General features: G+C 44.9%; 1 protein-coding gene across 2 annotated transcripts; it reads left to right on the top strand.

The window, feature by feature from the left end:
• Positions 1-6: 6 nt before the first annotated feature.
• Positions 7-7,770, top strand: ZNF641 (zinc finger protein 641). 2 transcript variants are annotated; one of them, XM_019625852.1, is made up of 7 exons: positions 28-79; positions 1,335-1,438; positions 2,630-2,838; positions 3,780-3,871; positions 4,786-4,915; positions 5,588-5,701; positions 6,571-7,770. In XM_019625852.1, the coding sequence occupies exons 3-7, from the start codon at positions 2,655-2,657 to the stop codon at positions 7,323-7,325; spliced, it is 1,275 nt and encodes a 424-aa protein (XP_019481397.1). In that variant the 5' UTR covers positions 28-79; positions 1,335-1,438; positions 2,630-2,654; the 3' UTR covers positions 7,326-7,770. The 2 variants fall into 2 exon arrangements, with proteins under 2 accessions (XP_019481398.1, XP_019481397.1); XM_019625853.1 differs by lacking the exon at positions 1,335-1,438 and having other exon boundaries at positions 7-79.
• The last annotated feature ends 3,084 nt before the right edge of the window (positions 7,771-10,854 follow it).

Below are 10,854 nucleotides of genomic sequence, written 5' to 3' on the forward strand. Positions count from 1 at the left end.
TCCGCCCGTCGCCCTGTCTCCCTCGGCCCCATCGTCGCTGTCAGGCTCGCGGGTTCCCGCCGCTGTCACTGGAGCACAGGTTACCCCATGGCTCCTTTCTCTTCACTTGCTTATGCCCCAGTTCATGGGAAACCTGTTTTCTGATCTCACTTCCCTTGCTCCAGCTCTGCCTCTCTCGGATTCTCTGAAATCTGACCCTCTTCAGGGGCACTGTGACAAGAAGGAGAGAAGAAGCAACCTTACTCCGGAGCAGGCGCCCGTCCCTCCCACGCCCCACCCCGGGCAGGGGCCAGGCGTCGCTGACAGAGCGCTGCTTGTCCCTGTGCCCTTGGGCTATTCATTTCGATACCCTCCTTTCTCTGTCCAGCGGCGCTGGCTGCAAAAACTAACTTTTGCAGGTGCCTTGTCCTCCTCCGCCCCCAGACATGTTAGGAAAAGGAGGAAAGGAAAGCCCTAGAACCCGACTCCAATAGGCCTGGGATCATCCCGGATCCAGGAGAAACCAGGTTAGGGCTGACATCTTAACTGCCCAGGTGCTGGCCCTGACAGAGCGAACATCTTAGGAAATGCAGTCTGAGGATAAGAACCTACCCACTCCTTTGCTGAGATTGTTGCCAGCACTTCCACAGGCTTTCTGTCAGTGGTCTGGAGAGGCTCACAGCTGACCCCGTGGGCTCTGCAAAGAGAGGCCTTCCGTCAATGGACTGTGCTCCTGGGGAGATGGAGAAATGGCTTTGAGACAGGTGTCCAGATAGATAGTGGTAAAGCCCCTGAGGAAGATTGGTGAGGGGAGCTAGACAACAAGGAAGAACTCTGGTGAAGAGGGGGAATTTGTGACTTATAAGTTAAAAGTGAAGCTAATACAGGTGCCAGAATTCAGAGGAGAGCTAAAGTGGAAGTTTCCCTTTATTGCTTTATTGGGAATTTTCCTTTCTCATGAGAAGTCTCCGAAAAGGAAACCTCCTAAACTGGGAATCAGTCCAGGATGCTCCCATGAGGCCTTGAGACGTCTTTGGACTCCTGAGATGAGAGGGGAATTGGTTCCCTTCCTGTGCATTGGGCTTAGGGTTCCCACCTACCTCTTTTATCCAAGACAAGTGACAAGAAAAAAAACAATTTGATATCTGTCATTACCTATCTTGGGCTCCGAGATTCTTGCGGATGTTACTGGGTGGATGTGAGTGAGCCAGGGTAGTTAACAAGGTTCTGACCTGTTTTTGGAAGCATTGCACTGGCTCTGACTGCTTGGGCCTTGAATAAGAATCACAAAAATATTGTGTTGCCAAGGAGAAAGGGACCCTGCCCAGTCTCATAGATTGTTTCTTTACCAAAAGGCCGCAAGGCCCAATCACAACGAAAGTGGGACTTGTCCTGCTCCTAAGATGTCCAGAGAAAAGAAGAACCCACAAACCTGTTCCTGTGCACTGCAGGATAATTAGTAAGAACTTTTTTTTTATCTAACCTAAATCTCTTCTCTTGAACAAAAGAAGAGATCTACACAGAGATAGAAAACATCTATCTTTTCATTCATTGGTAGCGTCATGCATCAGCCTTCTTCCCTAGGCAGGAGAAAACGAGGTGCATCGTTTGGAACTTTTCCCCAATGGCTGTACTTCCCATCCTTTTCTTCACTTTTATTTCTTCCCATGTTTACATTCTGGCTTCTCCATGTCCTTCTTTAAAATTGAATATATTTTCCTAATAAGATCTGACTGGTTCTTTCCTGTGTCTTAAATGACAGGCCTATTAATTCGCTGTAGGTATCATGTTAGCAGTAACTGCTGCCCCTTTTTCCATCTCTGGCCCAAACCCTTTCTGTTCTTTTTTTTCACTTTTCCCAATTAGACGTCAGCTCCTCAGTGACCAACAATTTCTCTTACCTGTTGAGGTTGCTTTGGAGTCTTATATCTGCTTTCCAAGTTATTGGTCTTTCTACCATATTTGCTATCAGTTCTCATTTTCTCCATTAGAGGGACAGGCCATATGTCTCTTTGTTGAGGCTTGTTCTAAGCGAGGCACCATTTGTCCTCACTGTAAGTCCCAGCCATAGGGTGTATTTGTATCATGGGCACACATGACACAAATACACCCTTTGCCTGGGACTTAATAGTAGTCATTTCATTCTAAACTAATTGGTGAGAATGGGATTTGTGGCCAAAAACTTTATACGTGATTAGATCCATGTTTGTTGAGTGCAAGTCTGTGCATTCCTTTCTGCATGTTTCCAGATTGCTTACTTTACTGTATTTTCAGGAGTTGAAATTAATGGATAACTTTTGAATTTCCAGAATTGTTCTTATTTATTTATTTATTTATTTATTTATTTATTTATTTATTTATTTATTTTTAATGAAGTTCTTTCAGCTTTCAGGGATATTCTATCTCTACCATGAGGTTCCTAAAATAACCATTAGTGACTTTGCTTTGTAGCACCTGTTCATTTCTTAGTTCCTCCAAGAAGCTTGGCTCAGGCTCAGTTGAATGGAACACATCAAGCTTTTAAAGTTCATCTTCCATCAAGCCCCTCTTATCCAGTTTCATCTTTTATCCCTGGGCTGTTCTCCGTAACTCCCTTAGAAATATCAACCTTCCCGTTTTCATGGATACAGCTGATATGAATTTGTTCCAGGTCACGATTTGGGTTTGCAGCAAAAATGCTTTCAGAACAGACAACAGCCCTGGGGACAGGATGGGAGTCGATGAATGTCCAGCTGGATGGAGCAGAGCCCCAGGTAGAAAGGGGAAGCCAAGAAGAGGGGCCGTGGAGAGCAGCACCAGGGCCACTGGAACACTTGTGCTGTGACCTGGAAGAGGAGCCGCAGTCCCTTCAAGAGAAGGGTGAGGGCCTGGAGGGGTTGTGTGTGGGGGAAGCACAGTGCAGGGAGTAATCTCCTAATGTCTGTTCAAAAAGTAGTTAAAGGGGTGGCTGGTTAGCGCAGGTGGTTAGAGTGCAGGCTCATGGCACTAGGGTTGCCAGTTTGATTCCCACATGGACCAAGGAACTGCATCCTCCACAACTAGATTGAAATAACTACTTGACTTGGAGCTGATGGGTCCTGGAAAAACACACTGTTCCCCAATAAAATTTGTAAAAAAAAAAAAAAAAGTAGTTAAAAATTCCCAAATTATGGGCCGGCCGAGTGGCTCAGTTGGTTAAGAGCTCGCTCAAGAGTTTGAGCTCTGAGCAATAGTGGTTCGATGCCTGGCCCGAGCCGAGCTGCCCCTGAGCTGCCAACAGGTGGCAGAATGGCTCAGCTAAAAAAAAAAAAAATTCCCAAATTGCCATGGACTAAACAGCATGATCAAGACCAGTACTAGTCCATTCTTCCTGGGCCCTAGTCACAGGAATATTAGGAGCTCCTGGATTCTACAAACCACATAACTAGGCTTCTCCCCTCCCTCCACATGCTGCAAGTGCATGCTTAGTGGTACTGAATGTGGAAAACAAAGGAAGTGACAACAACGCTGATTACTGTTGGAGAACACACCCAGTAAGTTGCACTTTGCAAGATGAAAATTACATTCAAATAAAATAAATTCAAACCATAGCTAGTCTAGTAGAGATGGGAGACATAAAAACTCCACTAAATACCACTCAATACCCTTACAGAACATTTTGAGTGAAGGTCTGCTTTACTACGTTTATGCATTTGAGTTTTACCAGTGGGCATAGGTGTAGGAAAAAATGTGACCCCTGAGCCCCTCTAAAATGCGGCCTAGGCTCTTATTGGGAAAGGGTGGACAGTCCATTTCTAATGGTTCCTCTCTCCCCTCACCAGCTCAGTCGGCTCCCTGGGTTCCTGCTCTTCCCCAGGAGGGTAGCGCCGGAGATTGGGAGATGGCAGCTGCACTGCTTGCAGCTGGATCACAGGTGGGCTATGTGCTTCCCTGAGCCTCTCCCAGGGTCTCATCACTGCTGCCTTTCTATAGCCTTAGCTTAGATTTGTTATTTCACATGATCACTAATATCATGTTCATCTTATAACTGAACAGATTCTATCCCTTTCCAAAGGGCTCATAATACCCTTGGAAAAAAACAAATGGAGGCAAAACAAGAAGAGGGGAATTCCTAGAGGTTGGGTTTTTTTGTTTTTTTAATAGATGGCTTTGCTATCCACAGGGGGATTTTAAGAACAATTCACTAATGTCCTTTAAGAAATAAAGCTGGAAAGATTAGGAAAAGAGAACCTGAAGGGACCTTGGAGGAACAGAAAGCAGACAGGATTGGGTGGATGATGGGGAATTTACGGAAGAGATTAAGGCGCTTGTGTGAGGCCATGATGCTAATACATGGCAGAGCTAGGAGTAATTTGGCTCAGAACCTGCACTCCTGACACTATACTATGCTGCCTCAAAAGATAAGCATATAGCATGATGGTGGGGGTGGGAGAGAATGCTTATCTGTATTATTTTGTGCTGATAGAAAAGGAAAGGTCAAGTGGAGGAGGAAGGAGATAGTACACAATTTCAATGACAATAATAAGGCAGGTGAGAGGAGACTGGGCAGACACCTGTAGTTAAACAGAGGGAGCAATGAGTTTCTGGTGCCTCTGACTTCTCATGGTCCCACTTGAGAACCGTCCTCACTTATTCATTGACCTTACCTGTACCCATCTCCTCATTTCCCCTTCACCAAAGCTGTGTGCCCTGCCCAGAGACCTCTGGGGAATTCTGTTTCTAGATCCTCTTTTGCCCTCTCTTCTATATCTACCCCAGCCTTTTAGACTAAGATCACATTTTCCTGAAGGAACAGCTGGTGACAGATGATGCTACCTTTTGTTTCAGGGCCTGGTAACCATCAAGGATGTGTCACTGTGCTTCTCTCAGGAGGAGTGGCGGAGCCTGGACCCTTCTCAGACAGACTTTTATGGAGAATATGTCATGCAGGAAAACTGTGGGATAGTGGTCTCTCTAAGTAAGCATGACCTTCCCCAGCCACGAAAAGATTGTACTCTGGGAGGATGGAGCCGTGTGCTCCAGGGCTGTTGGATACTGTCTATCTAGGGTTCTTTTCGTGGCAGGGAATCTGTCTAGGCTTCTGCCAGAGAAGGAGTACTAGGGATAACCCAAAGAGGATGGAAGTGAGGAGTCATTTTTTTTAAAGACAACAGCAAAATAATGCTGAATTATGGAAAAGAGAACTTTAGGCTCTTTGTGGTTTGGAATTGGCAGGTTCTTACAAAGCAGAGAGAAAGACATCTAAGAGGTGGAACAGAGTCCTTGGGAACTCAGAAATTACCTAGGGAAAGGTGGGAGTGCAGGGGTGGGGCGGCTGTATTAGAGCTAGCTAAATGAAGTTATAACCAGAAAGGACAGTTAGGCTAAAGGTATTTGAAATATAAGTGGAAGAGAACAGACTTGTTGAAAAAGACAGTTGTGATTTTCTAGAAGAAAGAAGAGGGACTTAAGAATGGGAGCAGGGAGGAGAGCCTTCTTCTATCTGGCCTTCTTTGATCCAGGGTTCCGAGCAATAATCTAGGAAATTATTGATAAATAAATTATAAATAAATGATAATCTAGCTTTCTTCAGAAATATAGAATTGCAGTTGAACTAATCGACACCTTTATTTTCCTTTTCCGTGGGTAGGGTTTCCAATTCCCAAACTGGACATGGTTTCTCAACTAGAAGGAGGGGAAGAACAATGGGTCCCTGACCCACAGGACTTAGAGGAGAGGGACATCCTGAGGGTCACATACACAGGTAAGAATCTGGAGTGGATTTTTAGCCATGGCCTTCACCCCTCTTGGAGTGTCATCATTACATGTCCTTCTAATCCCTCCTCTGCCTCAGGGAGTTGTAAAGTCAAAAGCTTTAGAGATCTTTTTCTTCAAACAAAAGCAAGACAGTGTAGCAGAGTGGTTTGGAGGGCAGGCTCTGGAGCCAAACTTTGTGGATTTGAATTCAGGACCATACCTGTGGGACCTTGGAAAAGTAATTAACCGCTCTTTGGGTTTCTCATCTGTAAATTATTGTGAGATTTAAATGTTAACATATTAGAATAGTACCAGGTACATAATAAGCACTCAATAAACGTTAGTTGTTGTTACTGTTGTTGTTCTTGTTCAACTTCCCACCCACTGCAGAAATGCCTTCCATAGTGTCTCTGTTATTGCTGACAGGTGGTCACCCAGCCCGAGATGATTGCAGCACATTCCTTAACTCCCTCCATTTATGCTTAGGCAAGGAGATGATAATTAGTAGTGAAAAACCATGGTGAGTAAATAATAGTAATAAACAAATAATCACAATAGCATAGACCCCTTACTAAGTGCTTACTAAAGCAGGTACTGTGCTATCTTATAATAATTTCCATTTTACAGAAGAAGAAATGAAGGCTTCCAGAAGTGAGAAAGCTGAGATTCAGAATTGGGTAGTCTGTCTCCTAAGCCTAGGCTTTTAAGTTCTACATCTCTTGCACTGTCTTGTACAACATTCAAATCTTTTCTCTCAGCCATGGTGGGGTGAGGTTTAGGCCCTAACAGACATCATACAATCTCACCTGTGACTTGGTTCCTGGGGTGCTCTCTTGTGACTCCCCTCTTGGGGTCGGTATTTTCCCTTCTCCACAGGAGATGGAAGTGAGCACGAGGGGGATACCCCTGAACTAGAAGCAGAACCTCCCAGAATGTTATCTAGTGTGTCGGAAGATACTGTTCTCTGGAACCCGGAGCATGATGAGAGCTGGGATTCCATGCCCAGGACCTCCAGAGGAATGCTCCTGGGCCCACCTTTTCTTCAGGAAGATAGCTTCTCTAACCTCCTGTGTAGCACAGAGATGGATTCCCTATTACGACCGCACACATGCCCCCAGTGTGGGAAACAGTTTGTGTGGGGCTCCCACCTTGCGAGGCACCAGCAAACGCACACCGGGGAGAGGCCCTATAGCTGCCTCAAGTGTGAGAAGAGCTTTGGGAGGAGACATCACCTGATCCGGCACCAGAAGACCCACCTACATGACAAGCCCAGCAGGTGCTCTGAGTGTGGCAAGAATTTCCGATGCAACTCCCATCTGGCCAGTCACCAGAGGGTGCACGCGGAAGGCAAATCCTGCAAGGGCCAAGAGGTTGGAGAGAGCCCTGGGGCTAGGAAACGGCAGCGTGCCCCACCGGTGCCAAAGTGCCATGTGTGCACTGAGTGTGGGAAGAGCTTTGGCCGGCGGCACCACTTAGTGAGACATTGGCTGACCCATACGGGGGAGAAGCCCTTCCAGTGCCCTCGCTGTGAGAAGAGCTTCGGGCGTAAACATCACCTGGACAGGCACCTGCTGACTCACCAGGGACAGAGTCCCCGGAGCAGCTGGGACAGAGGGACATCTGTCTTTTGAAGTCTGTTTCTGCTGCAGCTGTGGTCACATCTATCAGCCAGTGCTACCAGGAGCCTCTGACGGAGCTGCCTCTGTCCTGCGCCCAGGCCAGGATCATGAGCCCTGGCCTTATGCCCCAGAAAGATGAGCTACCAGCACTGACCAGAGCATTTCTCACCAGTTCTGTGATATACCACATAAAAGAGAGTTCTTTGGGCAAAACTTTTGGGAAACAGTGCTTACTATATGGGCTGATACTCAGCCTGAGCCCTTTCTCAAGGGAACAGTGGTACCAGTGGTTTATGGCTGAGGTCCATTCTGATTGGTTAGAGCCTATGCCATACTAGTTGGTAAATATTTTGAGTATCACCATTGTATACTATAACTGTTATATTCTCTTTATATATATAATATATATCATATATATAATATACACATACACATATGTATATGTGTATGTGTATATGTAATACACAGAGGGTGCCAAAAAAATGTATACACATTTTAAGAAAGGAAAAAACTGTATTAAAATTGTAATAATATACACCGATAATGGGCCGGCCGAGTGGCTCGTTGGTTAAGAGTTGGCTTGGGACACCAGCTCTGAGCAGCAGGGACACCGATTCGGATCCCACATGGGCCAGTGACACTGCCCTCTACAGCTAAGATGGTGAACAACAGCTCGACCTGGAGCTAGGCTGCCGTGAGTCGCCTGTGACAACGTAGGCTGCAGCGGGGCTGCAGTGGGCTGCCATAAGCTACCGTGAGTGGCCGGCAGCCAGCATGAGCAGCTGGCAGCTGGCATGAGCTGCCATGAGCCACCGTGAGCAGCTGTCCAATGGCTGGCAACTGATCTGTCTCAGCCAAGAAGAGCGAAATGATAATACTGACATGGGCCAGTGAAGCGACGTCCTCCACAACTAGACTGAAGAACAAAAGGACAGCAACTTATCTGTTCCCCTTCCCTGATTCCCCAACGCTGTTCCCTTCCCCAATTCCCCAATAAAGTCTTTATATATATAGATAGATAGATAGATAGATAACAAAAGATGAATATGAGTCACATTTGACTTCTGCAATTACAAGAGGTGCTCAAAGTGGTTACCATCAATGTAATTTTAATACAGTTTTTTCCTTTCTTAAAATGTATATACATTTTTTTGGTACCCTCTGTATGTATATGTATATGTATATGTAGAGAGAGACCATATTAGCATGTTAAAACCTCCAAAAACTTACATAGAACAAATTGTTGAGCCTCTTTTAATGCAATGTTTCCTAAATGTATTTGACCTCAGTATCCTTTCTGTCTCACATCCCACAACTGGTGACTCCATGAAACACTCTGGTGAGCACTGGGTTAGAGTAATGTGGAAACAGGAAAGAGATAGTGACCAGGCACCCAGAGCCCCCTTTTTTAAATCCAAATGAAAGCTGAGGGGCAGACCTCATTCCTGTGTGGGTCCATCACCCTTACCCCTAATCATCCAAATATACATCCATGCCTCTCACCCCTACCTGCTGAAAAGTAGAAACAGTTTCACTCCCTTATTCCTACTCCCCTCACCCCACACATACGTATATCCAGCTGAGAGATCACACTCCCATGCTAAGAGATGGACCTTGTAACCCCAAGTCACCCAAGCCCACACAGAAGAAAAAAAGTTTATCCCCTTGAACAGACCCCTCTCCTCTTGACTGTGTCTGTATGTGTCTATGTGTATCTGTGTGCAGGGTCTTTGAAGAGAGCATGTAAAGTGCAAACTGTACAAGCTAGATTTTCTAGGGGCTGTATTCTGGGGACAAGGGTAGTGGGGATTGTATGGGGTTTTTTGTTTTGTTTCAACATAGGAAGTAAACTTAGCAATTAAGGGAACCCTAGTGGAAAATGGTTAAGTGATGTCGTGGATGTTGAGGTATAAAGCTTTTTTCAGTGTCACTGAGATCAAGATAACTGTGGATATATATGTCTAGGTCTGAATCTCTGGGCTGCAGGTTCTTTTTGCCGGGGTGGAGAGAAAGAAATATCCTCAGTCAGGTGAGTTCTTTCTTGTTGATTTCAAGCAAGATACATATAGACGGTTTGTGCTGAGCGGGGTTTTTTTTGTCTTGTTTTAAGTGCTGGGAAATTAGGGCAGGAATCACAGTGCATACAAGTTGTCATTACTCTTGTTGGATGTTGATTGCCTCGTCAAGGGGGCAGAGTTATACCTGAGGATCTCATTCTCCCAGAAACAGAACTTTAGGGGAAATGGCTGTGGTTTAGTTTTTCAGCTGATGCAGGGTAATGAGCTTTCCAGTTGGTTTTCTTCTTAAGTCTGGGAATGTGTCCACACTAAGACCCTTAACTCCAGGACTTGCATCCTAGCATCTGTTAGTTGATGAGTTGGTCATTGTTTCTCCTTAGTGATGATGTGTTAATACCAATCTTATAATTTAAAAATTATCTTGTACGTACGAGCAGTTTGGGATAAGAGAGGGAGAGGAACAAAGAGGGTGAAAGTGGGATATTTTCTCTTCAATGCTTAGATTCTGGTTTTTCCTTAACACACTTATTTTTCAACTAGAATTGGTAGAATTAACCAGAGAGGCAAGAGGAAGTGAGCTGCAACAGTCTAGTTTAATGACTGTCCCATTTGCTTAAGGAAAAACGAGGTGAATCATAGCTCCTCAGAGTCCTGGACCCAAATGGAGCTGAGAATAGGGTCATTTTGCTGACTGGGCTTCTTAGAGTGGGTCTGACTTGAGCAACCCAGCCCCTGCCTCCCTTCTGCTGTTCAGAGCAGCCTTCCTTCTTTGCCTGGAATGCGCTTCTGTTGCTTATGTTCCTATGAATAGAGCAAAATAGCCAGCCATTTGTAAGATGGCCTTGTCCTAGGTCCTCAGACACAGGAGCATTTTAGGATCAGTGTTAGGAGATGCCCCAAGGGAAAGGAAAGTATTGGATTCCAGTGGTAAAACTGGAGTATGCCATTTCTTTTTCCCTCCCACTATGCCTCATTCATTAATGCAAATCAGCTCTATGTAAGCAATGGTTCAGAACCTGTTTTGGATCACAGACTGTTTGAGAATCTGATAAAAATCAGAAACTCATTTTTGAGAAAAATAGACATTAGCAATCCACTCAGTTTTGCATACACATTTAGCAGGTTCAGAGCCTATCCATGGAATCACTAAACTGGGGTCAAAGAAAGGGAGTTACTCTGACCTGATATGGTCATTATATATTTGTGTCTAAAATTACAAGGGAAGGGTCACTAAATATTTTAAGGACTAAGATACCAGAGGCAGTAGGCTATAAGGATAGAGCCTGGTCTTTGATGACTAGAAGGACATTGCTTATAATTTACTCGATATATTTTTTAAAAAGATACTCGTATATGACATGCTGACAAATCCAGTTCCTCACAAACCTTGTTTTAAAGACTTGTAGGAAGTGACTTTCCATACTATCAGATCACACCTCTTAATAATCAGATGTGAACCTCCGACCTTTGATCTGTTTCAGTAATTGTTTTAGTAATTTTAAGGATAGACAGTGAAGCCCCTA

This window comes from Hipposideros armiger, unplaced genomic scaffold (assembly GCF_001890085.2).
Source record: "Hipposideros armiger isolate ML-2016 unplaced genomic scaffold, ASM189008v1 scaffold_640, whole genome shotgun sequence".
Classification (NCBI taxonomy): domain Eukaryota; kingdom Metazoa; phylum Chordata; class Mammalia; order Chiroptera; family Hipposideridae; genus Hipposideros; species Hipposideros armiger.

Coding starts and splice junctions, on each gene's coding strand:
- ZNF641 (XM_019625853.1), top strand. CDS start 2,655: ATGCTTTCAGAACAGACAACAGCCCTGGGGACAGGATGGGAGTCGATG. Junction 3,872..4,785: donor TGCTTGCAGCTGGATCACAG/GTGGGCTATGTG, acceptor CTTTTGTTTCAG/GGCCTGGTAACCATCAAGGA. Junction 5,702..6,570: donor CCTGAGGGTCACATACACAG/GTAAGAATCTGG, acceptor CCTTCTCCACAG/GAGATGGAAGTGAGCACGAG.